Source organism: Miniopterus natalensis, chromosome 9, assembly GCF_054644295.1.
Source record: "Miniopterus natalensis isolate mMinNat1 chromosome 9, mMinNat1.hap1, whole genome shotgun sequence".
NCBI lineage: Eukaryota > Metazoa > Chordata > Mammalia > Chiroptera > Miniopteridae > Miniopterus > Miniopterus natalensis.
This window is the reverse complement of record NC_142089.1, coordinates 46,654,090-46,676,698: the sequence shown is the minus strand read 5'-3', so window position 1 is coordinate 46,676,698 and position 22,609 is coordinate 46,654,090. Positions and strand designations below refer to the sequence as shown.

Sequence of the window (22,609 nt, the reverse complement as noted above, 5' to 3'; positions counted from 1 at the left end):
AATCTAGCTCACTAGTTCAGGCTGAACATTCACTCTCCGGAGTACTTCTTCAGGCATGCAAAAAACAGGACTAACAGGTTTAATCTGTTCTTCTCCCAAAAGTGACAATCCGGCAATTCCAAATAAAGTATGAAAAGGATCTACCTATATAAAAAAATGAGAATTCATAGAGTATTACAAAATCAAAACTTCTAAAAACCCTGTTTCTGAACAACAGGATACTGGAGCCCACTGTATTTCCTTTACTTAAATGTACGCTTCAAGTTTTCTTAATAAAAATGGCTTTAAATTGTGTTGTTAACCTATTTTGGAAATGTGATGAGAAATTTCTATAAACATGTTTTATATCCTTCGTATAGTCTCAAAAATTACGGGAAAAAAGCACCCTGCTCTTAAAGCAACATTTGGAAATACTATACATTTCTAAGTTTAGAATAGCTTTGAACCATAAAGTAATGCAAAACATTGAAATGTAACTGTTACATGAACATGTCAGAAATATACTTGCCATATCTCCTGGCCTGTCTGCAAATCCTCCAGTTTCTTCATCTTGACATGCCAAGATGAAACTTCGGAGTTTCTCTCGATCAATCCAATGAAGCCTTCCAATTATCTTTAGGGAAGCCAACACCCACCATGAATAGCACACATCTGGTAACTAGGAAGAAGAAAAAGCCACCAAGTTGCTACAATTTCATTCTCTAGTCCACACGTGGGTTGGGGCGGGGAGGAGTCAAGGGATATACTGACATGCAGTGTTTGAAACGCTGAAATTCATACACAGAATTGCTTAGAATCAGATAATCACTGAAAAAACACTCCAACCCACAGAATGCCATGCTATGTATTTCACTACTTCCTGACAAACATCCATCTACTTATATTTCTTCTGCAATGAATGTCCCTTACCCAAGAAGCTTGTGGTTAAGGCTCCTGAAATCTATGGTGATGTATGCTGCATTTCCCCAGATAGAGTATTTTCAGCAAGTGCTGTCCAGGTAGCTATCAGACCTGCTTAAAAATCATCTAAAACCTGGCCCCTCAAAATAGAGTTTTAAGAAATGCAGGGGATCCTGCCTGAAACTGATAAAGAATCTTCATCAAGATCCTTGGGTGATTCATAGGCACATCATGGCCAGCAGGATAGAAGGGGGGAAAATAGGGACATCTGTAATAGTAAATACAGGAAAACAAATGTCCTACATTATAAAATGCTGGTTCCTGTCAATTGCCACCCCCACCCATTTTCTGATTGTTAAAGTTGCCTAGGTTTTCCATAGGACCTTAACTAGAAACCACCTGAGGTTATTTTCCTACCACCCCACCCCCAACTTACTTAAAAATACCAAGCAAGCAGAATTAAACAAAAATTATCAAAGAACCACCACACCCTATCATATACTTTTAGGTCATGGCCCAGCAAGATACAGCTTGAGTCAAATCTAGACTACAACCAAAGAATAGTTGCCGTTTTTTTTTAAAAATTGATTTCAGAGAGAGGAAGATATAGAAAATAGAAACATCAATGAGAGAGAATCATCCATCGGCTGCCTCATGCACAACCCCTAATGGGGATTGAGCCCAAAGCCCAAGCATGTGCCCTGACCAGGGATCAAACTGTGATCTCCAAGTTCATGGGTATAGGCTCAATCACTGAGCCACACCAGCAGGGCAAAAACAGTTTTTCAAAAGGATTTTTGGACAGGATAATCATATGAAGTACAAATGTGTCCATAATTTTACTGCAACACAGCCATACCAATATATTTCTTACTGTCTATGGAAGTATTTGCTTTTCAGGGTAGTTTAGCTGCAACATACCACATGGTTCTACAAAGCTAAAAATAGTTACTATCTGGCCTTTACAGACCCAATTTGGAGAATATGTGAGCTAAACAAAACTTGACTTATGAAGGAAAATTAATTCCCTCCTTCCAAATCCAAGTGTCAAAAATTAGAGGTTTTCTTTGGGGGGAAAAAGATAGTGAAAAGTTTTAACAATTTTTAAAACACCTCTTTGATTTGGCAAACCCACTGACCCTTCACACCCATAAATCAACATGGAGATCTTCTATACTAGATAAATGTGTTCACATAAGCCTTTTAATGCATGACTTATTCCCTCGTATAGATCCAGACATAAAAGGTTTGAAAAATTAGTTCACTTCAATGCCTAAAAAATGCAAAGCCTTCCGAAGGATGGGGGGGAAAGACCCTTTAAGAATTCATGCCCTGGCCAGTGTGGCTCAGTTGGTGAGCATCATCCCGTAAACTGAAAGGTCATTGGTTTGATTCCTGGTCAGGGCACATGCCCGAGTTGCTGGTTTGGACCATGGATGGGGTACGTGTGGGAGGCAACATATCCATACCTCTCTCTCCCTCTCCCTTCCTCTAAAAAAAAAAAGAAGTCAATCAGAACATATAAAAAATTCAGATTGTGTGAATATAAAATATAAATATAGTTTAAAGCTAAGAATATATACCATTTTTGTATTCTCCTTTATATAACTCAAGACTCTACTTCAGGACAGGAAAGACCAAAAGACAGATTTGTAAAACAAGCAGCAGAAGATCCATGCACATCTTTTCTTCAAAAGTATCTTTTAGACAGAGAAACTTTAAATGCGTATTACTAAGTGGAAGAAGCCATTATGAAAAGTCTACATCTACATAATATCAGCTACATAACATTCTGGAAAAGGCAAAACTATAGAGGATAGTAGAGATCAGCGGTTTCCAGGCATTTGCGGGAGGACAGAAGGGTGGATAGGTGAAGCACAGGGGATTTTAGGGTGGTGAACTATTCTGGATGATGCTACAAAGGCGGATACAGGATATTATGTATTTTTCAAAACCTACAGAACTGTACAGTATAGAGTGAACCTGTATGCCAACTATAGACTTTAGCAAATAATAATGTATCAATAATGGTTCATTAATTTTAAGAATGTACCACTCTAAAATAAGGTAAGGTGTTAAAATAGGGGAAACTGTATGTGGCGGAGTTGAGATGCTCCATACTACCTGCTCAATTTTTATGCAAATTTAAAACTTCTAAAAAAATAAAATCTATTAATTAAAAAGTATCTTATTTTTTCAAGGTTTATCTCTCCACCTCTATTACTGTTTTTTTTTTTTAGTTTATTGGGATGACATTGGTAAGATTATATAGGTTTCAAGTGTACATTTCTGAGATGTAATATTGAAAAAGTTAAGACGTAGTAGTACTCACTGAAGATTATAAAGCTCTTAGAACAGTTTGTCTTTAAAACAATACCTTCTCTGGCCTTCCATTCAGTCCGCCTGAAGGTAACTGTCGTTCACAAAGCCACCAACCGAGTAAATCAGAATTTACTTGATGCAACTGATTAGTAATAGCCAGAAATCCTGTGCAACAATAGATCTAAAATTACAGACATAAAGTACATGTGTATAATAGTTTTCAATAAGTGATAAAAACTACTCAATTAAAACTCCTTTTTATGTCTAAAAACTTACTGATAATTGAACAGTTAGAACTGTAAACATGCAAATATCACATAATTATTTGAAAAAAACCTAAGCATACTATTATTAGAATCCAATTTTGCAATGAAATACTACTGTCAAAACTTCTCCATGACTAAAATCATATTTTATTTCACAACTATTTACATATGTACAATGTTCTCTGGTACAAGCAAATAGTTGTGTTCAGGACAGATAGAAACGAAATGCTTTCCACTGCTTAGTTAAAATCTAATGGAGCCCTGGCCAGGCTGTCATCCAGAAACGCCAAGGTCTCAGGTTCAATCCCTGGTGAGGGCACATACAAAAATCAACCAATGAATACAAATTGATGTTTCTCGCTCTTAAAAAAAAAAAAAAAAAAAGATCAACAAGTTAAAAAAAATAATAATTAAAATGAAAAACACTAATGGAGAAATCAGAATGTATTTTTGGTAATTACAAATCTACTTCTGCTTGACTGGGTCTGAGTTTCACCAACAGGGGAATGTATACAAAGCAAATTATTGTAAAAAAATTGTCTTCCTTAACCAGCAATTAAGCAACTATTATGTAACATCACACATTATACTACATTTGGTCAGATTAACTTTGTTAATATTTAACAGACACTAAAATTGCCATTAATGTATTATAATCTGCATTAGTGAATTACCTGCCCAGCATGGGACTCAGAACCTGGCCTACAACCAAATCCACCATCAAAGTTCATACATGATAAAACAAATTCAATTGCCTTTTCCACATTAATAGCATCCAGCTTCCCCTATAAACAAACAAAAAAATATGCTCATTAAATTCAAGTAACCATGGACACTAATTAATCCCAATACAACAGTCTTAACTTACCAATAGAGCCAAAGTTGCCACCGCACAAAAAGAGAATCTTGTATCGATTTCTCCTAAAAATAAAAGGAATCAAATCAAAACTTAAGTGTTATTAGAGGCTTCTGATCATAATATACACAAGTTACTTTGTACAACTACCATGGTTAAAACTTAAGATTTACTTTTAGGTTGCCAGAAGCAAAGCTAAATCTGAAGTGAAATCACCTTACTTCTAAGAAAACTAAGAACTATAAAAATGCTTTGTCAAAAATACAGAAAATTATCTTAGGTTGCTTCTACAGTGCCCATAAAGGGAAGGTAAATAGTCAAAAGGACTAGTCCATTCCTAATAATAAACTTACCCTATTATATAAAAGTAGATTTTCACATCCCATGAAGCAGCTGGTCTCTCCGGCCTGCACTGTATTCAGCCCTAAAGTAGAGATTATCTACATTTATCAAGTAAAATACTATTCCCTCCCTCCACTCAAATATTCAGTAAGTTTGTAAAGTTTTTGAATATTTTCCCCTTGCCAGTAAGCAGTTTTCTAAACTTTACAAACTCACCAAATATTAGGGAAAAAATTTCCACCTACCTTATCTTTTAGACTGGCCCCCTCTGTTCCAATGCTCCTGTATGCTGACATAACTAGCACAGAGCATGCTGGAACTTCCAGCAGACTATTAACTCCAGATAGACCAGCTGCTTAGTGGGACCTGAAAAGATGAAAAACTTAAAAAAAAATAAAAAATCTTTTATAAATTAGCAAACCTCCAATTAATTGTACTTAAAAATAAAAAAATATGCCACAAAGCTTATTACTACAATAAACACCAAAACATTGTATTACTGGTATTTTGGGTAGCATAGATTAAACTGACATTACCCCAAATATCTCCAGCAAAAGAACCATCTTCTTTCTGCAGACTCTGAACATATTCCACAACTTTATTTACGTCAATAACATTAATACTATCATACAGAGTGAGAATCTGTAACCAAAAAAATCATGTTAAATAAATACATCTTCAACCTTGGTAAGCTGCTTCTAATGTTCTTCCTCAACTACCTTTTAAGTCAAGCAAGCATATCCTTGTCTATGCATATTGTGAACTTTTCTCAAACATGCAAACTATCTTTTATGCAATAAAATTATAGCATTTTCAACAAACCCAAACATCTAAAAGCACTTTTCTACAAATATTGTAACTTCAAATTAAGACTCTTAAATAGCCTAAACTTACTTAAACTCTTATTTGTGGATCTTCAAAATTAAAACATTTAACTCCGAATAGTGATTTTCAAATATTTACATACACTAAACATTTTACCATCCAAGGTCTCAGTGTCATTTCATAATTTACATCAACTTTGAATTCAGCTAATACATGCCATCACATCATTGACCTTGTAGAAGAGATTTCATTTGCAAAACTGAGGGTAACTTTTTGACATACTCATTTTGTCACCTTCATTTCAATTTTCCCACTATCAGATAAGAGTATACACTACCAAGATTGCCAAATTTTAATCAGTATTTACCTGGACAGCACTCAGTGTATACAAAAGATGAGGATCATGTCCGATACTAGCACTTATTCCACCACACTCGTGTTGACAGGACTTAATAAATGTCAGAATTTCTTCTCTATTCATTCGATGTAGTTGTCCCATGAGATCCATTACAGTGAGACCCCAATAGATGCCACTCATTCTCAAATACTCAGACATACAGTATTCCTAAAATACACAATTACTTTAATGTGTCAGTTTAAATTGATGCTGGGTTAGAAACTGAATACATAAACATTTAGCCCATCAATGATGAGTTTAAATTTGTGGCTCTCAAATTTCGGGATAGGGGTCCCACTACCTGAGAAGCATATGATAAACAACTGTGATGGACTAGTATCAAGAAAAAGATGTTACCTTTTTCAAGTTTGGGGAGAACATTGTATTTAGTGACTCCATAATTACAAGGCTATGGGAACCTATCATTTAAGAATTTATCAATACTAGGCGTTTTCCAAGATGATAAATAATCCAGATGTTTGTATACTACAGGGAAAAATATTTCCTTTCAGGGGAGTTGTTCACTACTTTTTTCTAAGATTTTCCCAGAGGAAAACTATCCTACATTGTTTAAAACTCAAGGTAAGAGTTTTTCAAGGTCTCAGCGTAATTCTAGAGCTAGTGTTTATTACACATCAGCAGTAAACTCAGGTAATACATGCCAACACATCACTGACCTTGAAAGTATTACCTCAAGTACAAAAGTTGAAATCTATTCTGTACCTCAAACCTCTTATAAATCTGATTGGGAGGGGAAATACTTTGTCTGCCAAGGTCTCTAAATAATTATTGATAAATTCAGATATACACTCAACCTCAGATATCCAAAGGTATTCCTCACTGCACTTCATGGACATATCTTCAGTCCTTGGCTATGCAGGAGTTGGATACTCTATTTAAGAAACATGGGCCATAAATACTAACCTACTGCTTATGTAGGATAATCTTGACTTCTTTGAAATAAATTTTTAACGTAAAATCATACATACATAATCATCTTTCTTTGAGCCATAGGATGCAATATAATCTGCATGCTTCTCCAATAATAGAGTGTCAGGTGCGTCTGACTTGATAACAACATCCTTCTGTGGTGTGCCCTTTCAAAATAAAAGTAGTGATTTCATAAATTTTTACCTTTTAATGTCTGACCCCAGAGCACAGTCAATATACATCTGAACTTAAAGCTCTTGGAACGACTCAGGTATTTTTCAGGTCTCAGAGTAATTCTAGAGCTAAAGTAGTCGTAATCAACTTTCGATTCAGAATACATGCCAGCTCATCACAGACCCAAAAAATTACCTTTATCTGTTACCTTTTCCTTAAAGAGTAAAACAAACACCAGAGAATATCAAAGCTTCCCAATTCAGGACAACTTATGGCTTACACGTGGCAGAAAGCAAGCTGCAGCATTAAAACAAAAATCTAGCTAGACAATAATTTGCAATTAAGCTATTTAATGAAATTTTATTAATCCTTAGGAACTCAGGTTTCAAAGCACTTTCTACGCACCCAAAAAGTTATCCCATTGCTCAAGCAAGCAGTCCCTTGGGCCTCACCCTCTCCAGCTTTAGTGAGTTTCTGCATTTGCAATAACCCCCAGGGGATGAGGTTGCTATTCTAACTCTCCACAATTATTTACAGCTTCGTGACTGAGACCGAACTGTATTCATACAAGTAGGTCATGACAATTACCAAAAAGTAGTAAATTCCCTTTACATTTCATTTAAAATTTACTACCAAAGATTGAGCCATAAAAAAAATACGTATGTGTATGTATATCGAAGGGAAAAAGTACAGCCCACTGGCCTGGTTTTGACGGATTAAGAAATCGGGCCTTTGAATTCTGAGGCCGGCCGACAGGAGGAAGCCTGGATAAAATTAAAGGCGGCAACCGCGCCCGGGAGGTCCGCAGAAAACGCTGAGCAATACTTCAGCCTCTCTGAGCCCCCAGGAAACCTTCCAGGGCCCGTGCCTTAACCCAACCATTCTCCACGACTTCCTAAACCACGCTGCTGAATACTACCCTATCCGGCCTACTCCCCGACCCGCCTGGCCTGCAGCGCAAACCTCTGCCACACTCACCATGTCTGAGAACGAAAAGAGAACTGGGCAAGTTCTCGGGCGTATTTAGGAGGCACGCGCCTGCGCAGAAGCACCTCCCAGGTCCCCTACGCGCCCGACTTAGTTGACCAAACGCCAGCCTGTTTCATGGCTGCCCGAGGACCCCACCGACTGCTTATAGCTGTCCTCGCTGCCTGTGCCCAAAGTCTCTGTCCACCCCCTCCCCGTTTCCTCCTCTCATAATCGCAGCGGCTGGTCCAAGACAGTTCTAAGTAAAATTTAAATATCTCATTTACTTTTAATCATTTGTTCTTAAGACTCTTTGAACTCTGAAGATCTGAAATGGCTGGTAATTAGTAGAGATCTTGCAGGTAGTGTTTAATAAATGTCTTTTGAGTGACTGTTGTTGAAATGTTCACGTTCCCCTCCAGTTTGCCTCGTCCATTCTGGGTTTGGCTCCCTCACCTGTTCCCGCTCCCCCCACTTTTCCTGAGGAAGTGCTAGTAGCTGAAGTATTTGGGAATTTAGAGAAAGGAAACATCTCTGTGCCTTTTAAGAGCTCTCCACGGAGCTCAGATTTATTAGGTGTATTATTACAGCTATTTTCGTTTGTGATTTCTTAGGTCTTACATATTTAAACATTTTTGAGCACCCATTAGAGAAACTTGGCACTCCATCCCCTTAAAATGAATTGCATTCATTTACTATTTGGAGAAGGGTTTCTGACTGTGACATATGTGAGCTATCAATAATTGAGAGTGTTGAATCTACGACGATAGATTTCATTGTTTCTCCCTGTTATCTTTTATTTGCATTTATAGCTTGAGGCTCCTTTACGAAATGCATGTACGTTTTGAATTATCTATTTCTGCTGAGCTTCCTATCAATAAATCAGATAGGGGAGGGGTGTGGAGGCGTGAGAGAAACCAAGGCAGGGTGGCCTAGTCAGATCTCCTGGGAAAAGCAATGTTCAAAATAAGAATAATACAAGAATCAGATCCAAAAATTAAGATTAAGATTGAGTCAACACTTGCTGAAGGAATAAAAAATAAACCTCACTTCCTTCTTTATACATTTATTCAACAAATAAGAATTGTATGCCAAATATTAATCTAGGTTCTGGGAAACAATGGTGAGCAAAATGGAAATATGTATAGGTGTTACTGGACTGAAGGGGTCCGTTTCCCTGCATTCATCAAAGCCCAATAAGGCATGAACAGGAGCTTGTAAGGACTTATTAAGGAGATAATGCCATGCCTGGAGTCACAGGTAGCTCATGCTCAAATACCTGGCTCCCTGATGGCTTCTAGGGCATGGGTTACATAGAGGAAAAATCATTAATTATGGTGACTAAGGGAGTTAGGGTCATGGTCTGTACTGGTCAGTGCTAGAGGGGGAAGGGGATAATTGATCATTGCATCTGGTCCTGATGTCAGCCATGCCATCACATAGTCTGGTTTCACAAGTATCCTGTCAGTGGGTGGCGTCCTTCTGGAGCTAAAACACAAATGAGGCCTAGATGTTACCTCCAGTTTGACCAAAACTCTTTCTCTGTGGTCGACAAACCTGAGGCTTTGTTTCTAAGACTCCTGGATGCTGACCAGAACCTCACTGGCTTAATGATTAAGCAAGGGAGAGGGAGGTGGAGGAGTTAGGATGCTGAGGCCAGTTTGAGTCAAAGGAAAAAAATCAAAATCAAAGGGCAGATTAAAGAAAATAATGTCCCTGTGTGTGATTACACAGGGAACATAAGTTCTAGCAATTCTTGTACAATAATAAATTCAACAATTCTATTTCTAAGTATTTCTCCTGCAAATATACAACCTTGGGTATAAAGTTGTGACAGGATAGTAAGAAGCTAAGAAAATTCCTGGGCAAGTGGAATAGAGAAACTGAGGCAAGAAAATTAAACAAGGCCAAACAGTTTGGGCAACTTGCAGCCAGCTTGTGAATAGAAAGACCTTATCGTCCCCAACCAAGGACACTTGAGAGCAAATGGTTAATATCTCTCCTCCCTAACCAAAAAATGCATAGCTTAAATCACCCTGGAACTGCTAAAGCAGGAAGGGAGAAGAGGGAAGGAAAAATGGGGAGTTACCAACTAAATGAAGAAGCCAGCCACCTTAGGACTTGCCAAACAGGATGACCAGATGTATGAACAGACATCCTAAGGTAAGCCACAACAACGTAGCCGAGGACTTTGAAACCTAGACTGCTATGCAAGACAGCTGGCAGAGGAACCTTGAAACCTATAGGGAGAAGGATAGTAAACCCCTTGAACCCCCACCAGGCACATACTCAGATTAGCTGGGTGGCCCACTTGTGCTATATGCCAAGTGTATTTTTAATAAATTTACATGCCTTGCTTTCTTAATAAATTTGCTTGCTCTGCTTCAACACTGCTGTCACTGGTCTGAAAACTTTCTTATGAAACTGACAAGAACCGAGGAGGGGACAGCCCTCCCTCTCCAACTTAGGGGGCTGTCAACTTATGTGCAAGAATATTCATAGCTGCAGTCTTTGCAATAGCAAAAGGTTACAGATATTTTAATTAACCATCGAGGGTTAAATAAACTACAGTATATTCATTATGCAGCCATTAAAAAGAACAAGGAAGCTCTGCATACATTGCTTTGGGAAGATCTCCAAAATATATTAAGTGAAAACAAAACCAGAAAATGCCAAACTATGTATAGTATGCTACTATTTGTGTGGGAAACAAAGGAAAAAATATATATAGATATATTTGCACATGCACAGAATTGCTAAAAGCAGTTGCCTACAGAAGGAGAAATGGCTGGCTGGGGACAGGATTTAGAGAAGGATTACTTTTCACTGACTATTCTGGTACTTTTGAAATCTGGTATGTTTTTGTCCCTTCAAAAAATAAAAACATCTCCCTTCCAAAGAAAAATAGCTACAAAAAACCAATAGTGATTAAAAAACAAATTCATCTCCACCTCTAGACCTGTGCTGACCAATATAGCCATTTGGGGCACTTGAAATGTGGCCAATCTGAACTGAAATGTGTTTTAAGTATAAAATGCACACTCTATTTCAAAAACTTAGTAATAAAAATAAAGCAAAATATCTTATTAACAATTTAAAAGTATTAATTATTTAAATGATATTTGGATATATTGGGTTTCATAAAATATATTCTTCAAATTAACTTCACCTATTGCTATTTACTTTTTTAATTTGTTTGTATGTGAGAGAGCCCTAATCAGTTAAGATTTTAATGACCACTGAGAAGGAGAACAACTCTTTGAGATCTGGGCCCATAATTTTACTTTTGGCAGTGGATGAAGTTGTAGAAATGTTGTCCTCAATGTGTCTGTATGTCTATAATATGTCTATAATTACATATCTATAAAATACTTTCCTACTTCTGAACAGCATAAATTAATAAATTAGATTATACCTCATATTAAGGAACTCTGTTCTGATTGGTTTCTAGAGATAAATAAGTACTTATAAATAAATAGTCCTCAAATTAACAGAAAATTTTAAAAACTAACCTCTATACTTTGAATGAGCTAGACTTTAAAGAAAAAAAAAGAATTCTTACAGAAATCGCTAGCTCAGAAACATTTTTCAGGTTCATGTAATTAAGATGAATCTTTGGACAGATCAGAAAGTTTTAGTAATTGGGGTTAAAGAAAAAACAGCTATGTGTCTTTTTCTCTGAATATCCTTAAGTATAATACAAGTATAGTACAATATGTGTAAGTACAGTTTATTTTTTAGTGAAGAGACTAATTAGTCTAAATTTCCTAAACTTTTTATATTGGTTATATTGGTGGAATTAGCTAACCTAAATCCTACATAAAGTTTGATTTTTAAAAATGTAAATTTGGGTCCCACTAAACTGAATCATTATTCTAACAAACTCTATTTTATTCCAACAGTAATTATGTTTTGAATTATGTCAGATTGAAGATAATTTTTAAGATCTTTAAGAAATTTAAGAAAAGATGGCAGCGGACTGAGTGGTAGCTACACTGATACTCTCCTCGGACCAAACTGGAATTGCAACTAAAATATAGAAAACCCATCCTAAATAATCAACTGCAACTGAAGATGAGCTGGAGAGCACCAAGGACGAAAAGTGAAGACTGCATAGAGACCGGTAGGAAGTGCAGAGACACAAGAGGGCTGGCTGGGCTCCCCCAGGCAGCAGCTGAAGGACCGGAGGGATAGCTCAACTGTGGGGGGTTCCCACTAAGGACTCTGGGGCCTAAACCCCAGGCTGGGCTTCCCAAGAGTGCCAGAACTGAGAAAGGTGCCCACATAACATGTTTGTGAAAAGCAGCCACATTTCTGTCTGCCAGGGAGAGACTGCTAAAAATGCAGGCACCTTCTTAAAGAGCCAACACAAAGTTTTGTGTGCAGCCACTCAGGGCAGAGTGGACCTGAGCTGTGTGAGGAGAATCTGGGGTTGTGGGGTCTGGAGATAGAATTCAGAGGGCACCCCTCTGTATTCCTGTACTGAGTCATTCCCCATACTACAGAGAACATGTCAGGTGTGTGTCAGGGAGGGGTCTGTAGGCCTTGGTGTTCTTTCCATGACCCTGACCATCTTGCCCATGTGCCCGATGGTAATCCTATACAAGGATGATCCAGCATAATGCAACTGCACATGTGGCTTAGTCTTATGTAATAATGATTCAGCATAGTACAATTGCACGTGTGACAGCACACTGCTTGCCATGGTCTATATAACCAGCACTGTACACAATAAAGGAAGGTACTGTTTCTCCTGATGTCAGCTCCACCCGCCTTCTTTACACTGGGGATCTTGTCTCTGAAACACCCCTTGCAGCCTCCCTCCCCCAACAGGACATCTTTCATAGGCAGACATTTACCTTCTAAGCAGCTTTTGCCTGAGAGCAAAGCAATTGCCTCACCCTGCTGGAAAACCTCGCCCTCCCCAGTGGAGTTTCTACAGCCTGAGTCTCATTAAGAGAATCAGATTCATCAGCCTATAGGCAGAGGCAGAACTCAGAAAGCTTTGAGTCTTTGTCTGATCTGCTTCTGGACCCAGGCCTTGTAAAAGCAGATTTTGGTGTGCATCTTGGTCCTGTCCAACTGCACCCAGCCCCAGCAGAGGAGACCTCAAGCAGAGGGCTGTTGATAGGTCCAAACAGGTTACTCAGGGCCAGTCACAAACTGCATCTGACATCAGCTTGCACCAGAGACCTTCCAAAAAGACTAAGAGTCCTAGCAGATCTAACTAATACATAGAAACAAACCCAAATAGGCAGCCAAAATGGGGAGACAAAAAACAAGCCCCAAAGGAAAGAACAAGAGAAGTCTCCAGAAAAAGAGCTAAGTGAAATGGAGATAAGCAATCTATCAAATACAGAGTTCAGAATACTGATTGTAAGGATGCTCAACAGCATGAAAAAAGATATGGAAACTATGAAGGAAATTAAGAATGACAGCAGAAATAAAGAATATATTGGAAGGAATAAACAGCAGATTAGAGGAAGCTGAGGATCAGATCAGTGAATTAGAAGACAGGGTAGAAAAAAAATCACGCAATCAGAGATCCAAAAAGAAAAACAATTAAAAAACAGAAGGACAGCCTAAGGGAGCTATGGGACAGCATAAGACATAACAATATTCGCATCATAGGAGTGCCAGAGGAGGCTGAAAGTAAGCAAGGGTTAGAGAATCTGTTTGAAGAAATAATGGCAGAAAACTTCCCTTACCTGGTGAAGGAAAAAGTGATACAAGTTCAAGAGACACAGAGAGTCCCAAGCAAGAAGAATCCAAAGGGGCCCACTCCCAGACACAAGAATTCAAGACAAAAGAGACTATTAAAGGGAGGAAGAGAAAAGCAATGTATCTACAAAGGAGCTCCCATAAGGCTGTCAGCTGACTTCTCATCAGAAACTCTACAGGCCAGAAGGGAATGGCAAGAAGTATTCAAGATAATGCAAAACAAGGAACTGAAACCAAGACTGCTCTATCCAGCAAGACTAACATTCAAGATAAATGGTGAAATAAAGAGCTTCCCAGACAAACAAAGGCTAAAGGAGTTTATCACCACCAAACCAGCATTATAAGAAATGTTAAAGAATTGTAATTAGAGAGAGAAACATAGGCATAAACAATTAAAATGGCAATAGATAAGTATCTATCAATAATAACCTTAAATGTAAAACAAGTCTCTACAAGTTCAAGAAGATCGAAATCATATCAAGCATCTCAGATCACAATGGCATGAAATGAGAAATCAACTACAGTAAAAAACACTCAAAAACATTCAAACACAAGGAGGCTAAATAGCATGTTATTAAACAATTAATGGGTTACCCATAAGATCAAGAAAGAAATCAAAAACTTCCTGGAAACAAATGAAAATGAACACACAACAACCCCAGATCTATGGGACACAGTGAAAGCAGTCCTAAGAGGAAAGTTCATAGCAGTACAGACCTACCTCAAAAAGCAAGAAAAAATTTTAGTAAACTATCTAACCTTACAACTTAAAAGAATTAGAAAGCTCCCCTGTGAAGCCTTCCAGACCAGGGCTTTTGTTTGCTGGGAGTTTTTTTTTTATTACTGCTTTGATTTCATCAGTTGTTATTGGCCTATTCAGGTTTCCTGATTCTTCCTGATTCAGCTTTACATGACCTCACTCATATGTGGAACCTAGTAAACAAAGTAGAGTGAGGAACAAAATAGATCCAGAGACATAGAAACATGGAACAGACAGATGAATCTCAGTGAGAAGGCGGGTTTGGGGGAGTGGTTGGGGAGAGATTAATCAAAGAACTTATATGCATATATGCATAACCCATGGACACAGACAATAGTGTGGTGAAGGTCTGGGGGGGGGAGGGGCGAATGCAGGGTGGAGAGGATCAATGGGGAAATAAGGGGGGATATCTGTAATACTTTCAACAATAAAGATAAATGAAAAAAAAAGAAATTTCAAATCTTGGACTGATCTTGAGTGAATTAATAATTATTGCATGACAAGTTTGCTTCATTGATATACTATTGAATCATTGATTACTGGAGCAAAATTTTAAGTTTATATACATTTGCTTCTTATTTTTATATGCTATGTTTGTGCATTCAGGGACAGTCTCAGAGAAAGGATCAAGTGTTTTGAACTATTGAGTTACTTTAATGAAGCCTCTTGGGTATAGACTTCCAAGCTGACATAGCTTAGACAAATTTCACACCATACCAGTGGACCGAGAAAGTATTTTTTGGATTCTTTAGTCTGAAAGCATATGGCTTCTTTTTTTATTTTATTTTAAATATGTCTTTATTGATTTCAGAGAGTGTAGGAAAAGGCCAGCAAACAACAAACGAACTCTGAAGGAGTTGGTTAGCAAGCTGCCCAGAATCGCAGATGTCTCCTTGAAAACCAGGGAAACTGAAAACAGATCCTCATAGTTCAGGGAAGCTTGCCCCCAGGAGAGTTAAGGCCTTAAGGAAAATGCTAAGCATTAGCTCAGAACAAAGCTACTTGCTCTTGTGCATTTTGTGGTTTCTACTGATCACTATCTCTCACACCTGCTTTTCTGTAGCTCACAATAAAAATGGCTGGATGGTGAGGAGGGTGGTTGCAGCTCCTGCAGAGCCTCAACCCTCTGCATCTCCACCTAAATTCTACATTCTCGGTGTCTCGAGTTTCTTCGCATCCGGAGAACACAACAATTGGTGCAGTGAGCAGGGTCCATAGTGACAGTCTTGTAAGTCACGGGGAACCGGAGAGGGATATATGTGCTAGAAGGAAAGTGACACTCCTGGGCAAGAGGAGGCAGAGTCATGGGGAACTCCCCATCCAGCCTGCTGGCGAGCTCTGGGGTAAAAGTGAAAGAGAAACAGTTTAAAAAGTTATTCACGGAGGTAAAAAGACACTGTTATTGGTTTCAACTGACAGGTAAAGCACGATTAAATCTGAAAGTATGGAGACAAGTTATGCAGGCTCTTAGAAGAGCAAAGCAGTTAGGGGACCCTGTTCCTATGGGGGTATGGTCATTATGCAATTTAATCTCCACGGCAATTCCCCCGTTTCAGTCGGACTCTGAACACAGTACAGACTATGAGAGGCCTGTTTTTGATTTTTGATGGGGAACACAGGGACCATGAGTCAGCGGGAGACACGAGATCAGCTGCTTCCTCCCCTACCGATAAAAGATGAGACAAAACAGGGGGAGGGCGCTGAAATCTCTGGGGAAAAGTTCACATCTGACTCAGAGTCTGATGCTTGGGATGAGGAATTGATCATGATCGAGATATCTACCGTGTCCTTATCGCTCAGATCCAGCCACTTGCTGAACAGGTTGATGCACTGCACATTCCCACGGGGAAAAAGCAACCTGATCAGAGCAGAAATTATAGTCCTCCTGAGCTAGGAACCAAAGCCCAAGTTCCTACCCGTTCTCTTCTGAAGCCAAGTGCCCCTCCACTCCCATTCTCTCAAATGCCTGTGGGGCGGGTACAATTCACCTTTCCAGTGGAACCGAATAATCTGATGGTTCAAAAGTTGTTAAATGATCAAGAAGGAGCTCATGCTGCTGGGGATAGTGATGACTTTTTACAGTTCATGGGCTTTCCGGTTACCAGACAAGGGTTCGGTCCCCAGCCCAGCTTTCCTCAAGGAGGAACAAATGTTAATTTTATGCCTGTTGAATATAAGGTTTTGAAAGCCTTTAAAAAGGCCATCTCTAGTTATGGAATGCATTCCAGCTATGTTACTGGCTTGCTTAATAATTTTGCTACAGAACATAAGCTTATTTCAATGGATTGGGAGACATTAGCTAGGACAAATGAATGCCGATCTAAAAGAGATAAACAAGGGAATGTCCTGTCGGGAAACTACAGATTGGGCCCCAAGACCCGGGGCCCGGGGGGGGGGGGGGGGGGAGGAATAATATGGGCTTTCAACAGTGCCAGTCTCAGGGGGAAATCAATTACTCCTCCATGCCCGCACCAATGTTTCAGAACTAATGCCTGCTACCCAGGGGAGCACTGCACTGGACCTTCCCAGTGCGCACAATGTTACACTAGTCCCCGGTGCAGGAGTTCAGAAGTTGCATACTAATGTGTTTGAGCCTATTCCTAAAAATACTATAGGACTATTGTCAGGTAGAAGTAGTTTGACAACACAGGGAGTTTTAGTGCACACTGGAATTATTGATTCAGACTGTTTAGGTGAAATCTTGGTCATGATCAGTGTATCCAAAACTACTAATATAGGTGCAGGGCAAAGAATTGCAAAATTGCTTATATTACCATATATTAAAGGGAAAGCTGCACCACTCCAAAGACAAGGAGGGTTTGGAAGCACAGGCAAACAGATTTTCTGGCATACTGTCATTAATGATATAGTGCCCAAAATGAAATTGAGAGTAAATAATAGGGAATTTGAAGGATTGTTGGACACAGGAGCAAATGTGTCTATTATAGCTTATCAGAATTGGCCAAAAGAATGGCCTTTGCAAACGGTTAGGGCTCAATTTACTGGAATCGGCATACTAACCAATGTATATCCAAGTACTAAAGAATTACAGTGTGTCGGGCCAGAGGGATAGATAGGACATTGTCAATTTTATGTGGCTGAAATTCCTTTAAATTTGTGGGGAAGAGATTTGTTGACTCAATAGGGAGCCACTTTAGAGATTCCTACTTTATCTAAACCTGAAAGAGAGTTCATGCTTAATTGTCATAGTTCTGCAGCCAGAATAGCATTTCCAAATTTAGAGTAGGGGCCCTTATACAGCGCTTCGCTTTACAACTCACCTGGAAAACGGAACAACCCGTCTGGGTGAACAGTGGCCCCTTTGTCAAGAGAAATTAGAAGCGCTGCATGACTTAGTACGGGAACAATTACAAGCTGAACATATTGAGCCTTCCTCTAGTCCTTGGAATTCCCCTGTGTTTGTGGAAAAAAAAAAAAAAAAAGAAATCTGGAAAATGGAGAATGTTGACTCATCTTAGAAAAGCTAAGTTGAGTGTATTCAGCCCGTGGGCCCTTTACAGCCAGGAAATCCTTCATCAGCTTTAATTCCACAAAAATGAAGTATCATTATTGTAGATCTAAAAGATTGTTTCTTTACGATTCCCTTGCATCCCAAAGATAGAGAAAAATTTGCCTTTACAGTCCCTATACTCAATAACGAGATGCCTACTGAGAGATATCAGTGGAGGGTTTTGCCACAAGGCATGTTAAATAGCCCTACTATGTGTCAACAATTTGTGCACCTGCCCCAACAAAAAATCGGAAAAGCTTATCCTGATAGTTTAATCTATCATCAAATGAATGATATTTTGTTTGCTCATCCAGAAATACCTGTTTTACAACAGATATTTAACTTGGCTCAGCAGGAATTGACAGAATACAGGTTAATTATAGCTTCTCAAAAAATTCAAACTATAACACCCTTTAAATATTTGGGTCAGTTAATTGAGTCTATCACAGCTCAAAAGGTGACCATTAGAAGAGATAGTCTAAAAATGCTCAATGATTACCAAAAATTATTAGGAGATATCAATTGGCTATGACCATCTTTAGGGATCCCTACATATGCATTGACTTATCTCTTTCAAACTTTAGAAGGCCCGCCAGAACTAGATAGTCCATGGGAATTGACCCATAAAGCAGAAACAGAATTAAACTGGATCGAAGAGCATGTTCAAAGGGCTCAGATACATCATATAGAGTCAATGAAAAATTTCCAGTTGCTAATATTTCACACTCCATATTCTCCTACAGGATTGCTAGTACAAGCTGTAAATATTATTGAATGGGTATTTCTGCCACATCGTAGTCAGAAGAAAATGGAAGAATATATTTCAAAAATATGTTATATAATTATCCGAGGTTGCAATTGTTTAAGAAATTTAACTGGGAGGGGCCCTGATGTAATTATTGTGCCATTCAATAATGCACAATAATTGCATTGTGGCAATTAAATGAAGATTGGCAAATTGCCTTGTCTGATTTTCTTGGAAAAATTTCTAATCACTATCCCAAAGATAAATTATTTCAATTTCTAAAGAAAACACAATGGATATTATCTACTATAGTTCAAAAGGAACCCTTTAAGGGACCTACATTTTATACAGATGCTAATAAAGCTGGAATGATTGGGTATTCTGGGGAAAATATTTCCCTAGTAGTAAAAACCTCTCTAACCTCTGTCCAGCAGGTGGAGATATCAGCCATTATCCTATTACTGCAAGAGCAAGAACAAATGCTTAATATAGTTACTGACTCTCAGTATACTGAACTCAGTTAAACATATAGAAACAGTCACTATTATTGAGGATTCCTCACCAATTAATTTGTTATTTTTGCAACTACAGCAGTTAATTCGTGCATGTAAATGCCCACTCTATATCACCCATATAAGGGCACACACCCAACTTCCTGGACCCACAGCAGCAGGTAATCATGAAAAAGATCAGAAATTGATTGGATCAGTTTTAAAAGCCATAAAGGCTCATGCCTTGCATCACCACAATGCAAGGGCCTTAAAAGATGATTATCATATTTCCTGGAGGCAGGTTCGTCATATTCTGCATCATTGCCCTATCTGTCCACAAATCCAAGGGCCGTGAATGCCAGAAGGGGTAAACCCTCCAGGCATTGCTAGTAATGATTTGTGGCAAATGGAGGTAACATGTTTGTCTGAGTTTGGAAAGTTACAATATATACATCATACTATAGATACTTATTCTGGATTAACTTGGGTGACCCCCTTACCTAATGAAAGAGCTGATGCTATTATAACACATCTTCTTGAGGCTTTTGCAGTGATGGGTCTTCCTAAAGTCATTAAGACAGACAATGGACCTGCATACCTGGCGGGCAAAACGTAACACTTCTTTTCTAAATATCATATACAGCATATCATAGGCATTCCTTATAATCCACAGGGGCAAGCAATTATTGAACGAGCTAATAGTACCCTCAAGGAGATGCTGCAAAAACAAAAAGGGGGAATAGGGACTCAGTCACCTAGACAGAGAATTACAAGAGCTCTTTTTACTATCAATATTTTGAATAAAGACACTCAGGGTGCTACTGCATCTGAGAAACACCGGACTCGTGAGAGTTCTTCAGAGGTACATCAACCTGTGTATGTAAGAGATGTCCTTATGAATACCCGGATCCCTGCCAAAGTTTTGCGGTGGAGCTGTGCTTATGCTGTTTCCACGGGTCAACAGAAGTATTGGACGCCCGTAAGGGAAATCAAGATTAGACATGAGCAAGCGAAGGAGGAGTGAATTTAACAACTTAACTCGAAGCATGTAGAAGTTAGATCTTCATGCACAAACCATCACTGTCCCTTTGCCTCAAACACAAAGGGCTACGGTTCCTACTTGAGGCCAACTAAAGAAGATGAATCAGAAAGCTCAACAAGTGTTGCAAGAGGCTGGACAGCCAGTAAAAGCAACTACCCTTTTCCTTGCCGTGCTTGCTGTTATTTCCACACAGGTAACGCCTATCCAAGCAGAAAACCACACTTATTGGGCACACGTCCCTAATCCACCCCTAAACAGGGGAGTAGGTGGTGGGATTCTACTATTCCTATTTATACTAATGAAACATCGTGGGTGCCAGGACCTTCTGATACTCGAGGCCCAATAGCTCCTCATGAAGAGGGGATGATTGTTCCCTTTTATGAAGTAGGAGTAGAGGGTCTACCCACATGCATAGGAGTTTCTGAGCATTGCTTAAAACTACAGACTGCTGCCTGGGTGTCTATAGTCCGAAATTCTACTTGGAAAAATGAAAAATCGAGGAAATTACTCTTACTCCAGGGAAAAACTTTTAGTGGCAACACCAGCAGCAGCAGCTGCCCTCTCCTGAATGGCCACCATGCATGTTACTACTACGGCAGCATCTTTGAGTGATTGGGTACATTGGGAACAATGTAGAGGTGAAGTAGCTCGGGTTCTTATTAACACTTCCTATGGGAGTGTCATTGATTGGACCCCTCATGGTTCTGCCTGAGCAAAGGGTCAAGGTTCAGACTTACAGTGATGTTCTGATGGTCATGGTAATATATCTACACATGCTAATGGCACCATCCAATGGCATGGGGGAGGCATGTCTGCAAGTGCTCCTCATCTAATCGGTGGGCACTTTCAGCCCCACCTATGGAAATTGATGAATGTATTAAACCCTATGTATGCTTGGAATGGGCATATATGGCAAAACATTACGACTAATCAAACTCAGTCACAATTTACAAGAAACTTGACGTGTTGGACACAGCTTGTGTCCGATTGCCATATCTTATAATGATTGGGCAGGTATTATGGAATTCTATTAACTATACTCTGACTTGTCATAATTGTTCTTTTTATACTTGTGTGAATTTCTCCACCCCCTTTAATAGTTCTTTACAGGACATTTATCTGCTGAAAGCGCGTTCTGGGATATGGATACCAGTCCAACTGTCCCGTCCTTGGCAAGATTCTCCAACTGTGATGTTGTTTCATCAGTTGGTAGAATATCTGAAAAGAGGCAAAAGAATGATTGGCATGATTATTGCCCTTATCATGGGGCTTGTAGCTGTCACTGCCACGGTGGCAACAGCTGGAGTAGCCTTGCACCAAAGTGTGCAAACTGTACATTGTATACAACAGTGGCATACTAACTCTGAGCAGTTATGGACGTCTCAGAGGTGGATTGACTCAGAAATTAATGCCAGACCAGGAGATTTAGAACAAGCTGTAGTTATGTTAGGATATCAAATAGCTTACAACGTCAGATACATCTTAAATGTGATTGGAACACATCTACCTTTTGTGTCACTCCTATTCCTTGGAATCAAACACACTTTCCTTGGTCTGTAGTATGAAAGCATTTGTTATACCACTCACATAACATGACTGAAGAAATTGGGGAATTACAAAAACATATTTCTACTACTTTTCAAAATCAACTACAACTAGTTTCTGGGACTGATTTAATACAATGGATGCAGGAAGGTTTACAAAAATTAAATCCTCTTAATAGTCTTAAAGCAGTGGGAGGAGGTGTGGCTGGAATTTCCATTCGCTGTTGTGTTGCTTTTTGTCTCCTACACATGGTCTGGATTGGAGCTCGCTGATCACAAAACTTAATCACCAAAGGACAGCAGAAGGCAGCTGCCTTCTCTATCCTGGTTCATCAAATTCAGCAAAAACAAAAAGGGGGAAATGTAGGAAAAGGCCAGCAAACAACAAACGAACTCTGAAGGAGTTGGTTAGCAAGCCTCCCAGAGTTGCAGATGTCCTCTTGAAAACGAGGGAGACATTTCTGCCAGGAACTGAAAACAGATCCTTATGATTCTTGGAAGCTTGCCCCCAGGAGGGTTATGGCCTTAAGGAAAATGCTAAGCATATAGCTCAGAACAAAGCCACTTGTTCTTGCGCATTTTGTGGTTTCTACTGATCACTGTCTCTCACACCTGCTTTTCTGTAGCTCACAGTAAAAATCGCTGGATGGTGAGGAGGGTGGTTGCAGCTCCTGCAGAGCCTCAACCCTCTGCCTCGCCACCTAAATTCTACATTCTCGGTGTCTCAAGTTTCTTCCTGTCCCGCGAGCACAAGAGAGAGAGATAGAAACATCAATGATGAGAGAGTCGTCAGTGATCGGCTGCCTCCTGCACACCC

General features: G+C 39.2%; 1 protein-coding gene and 3 non-coding genes across 4 annotated transcripts; all 4 read right to left on the bottom strand.

Annotated features, from left to right (window-relative positions):
• Window positions 1-346: 346 nt before the first annotated feature.
• RABGGTB (Rab geranylgeranyltransferase subunit beta) lies at window positions 347-7,727 on the bottom strand. The gene is made up of 7 exons (XM_016216810.2): window positions 6,898-7,727; window positions 5,879-6,076; window positions 5,223-5,328; window positions 4,357-4,409; window positions 4,163-4,273; window positions 3,278-3,403; window positions 347-658 (listed from the first exon to the last, which is right to left on the bottom strand). The coding sequence occupies exons 2-7, from the start codon at window positions 6,065-6,067 to the stop codon at window positions 362-364; spliced, it is 882 nt and encodes a 293-aa protein (XP_016072296.2). The 5' UTR covers window positions 6,068-6,076; window positions 6,898-7,727; the 3' UTR covers window positions 347-361.
• On the bottom strand, window positions 5,673-5,744 carry LOC148092456 (small nucleolar RNA SNORD45). Its single transcript, XR_015715092.1, has one exon. It is a non-coding gene; the product is annotated as a small nucleolar RNA SNORD45 (small nucleolar RNA).
• LOC148092455 (small nucleolar RNA SNORD45) lies at window positions 6,504-6,586 on the bottom strand. The gene has a single exon (XR_015715093.1). It is a non-coding gene; the product is annotated as a small nucleolar RNA SNORD45 (small nucleolar RNA).
• Window positions 7,118-7,196, bottom strand: LOC148092454 (small nucleolar RNA SNORD45). Its single transcript, XR_015715095.1, has one exon. It is a non-coding gene; the product is annotated as a small nucleolar RNA SNORD45 (small nucleolar RNA).
• Window positions 7,728-22,609: the final 14,882 nt, after the last annotated feature.

What these genes read in the sequence shown, in the direction of transcription:
- RABGGTB (XM_016216810.2), bottom strand. Translation starts at nt 6,067, where the DNA reads ATGTCTGAGTATTTGAGAATGAGTGGCATCTATTGGGGTCTCACTGTA. An exon ending in TGGCAACTTTGGCTCTATTG is followed by an intron (nt 4,274 to 4,356) that starts GTAAGTTAAGAC and finishes GTTTGTTTATAG; the next exon opens with GGGAAGCTGGATGCTATTAA. An exon ending in CTGAGTCCCATGCTGGGCAG is followed by an intron (nt 3,404 to 4,162) that starts GTAATTCACTAA and finishes CTGTAATTTTAG; the next exon opens with ATCTATTGTTGCACAGGATT.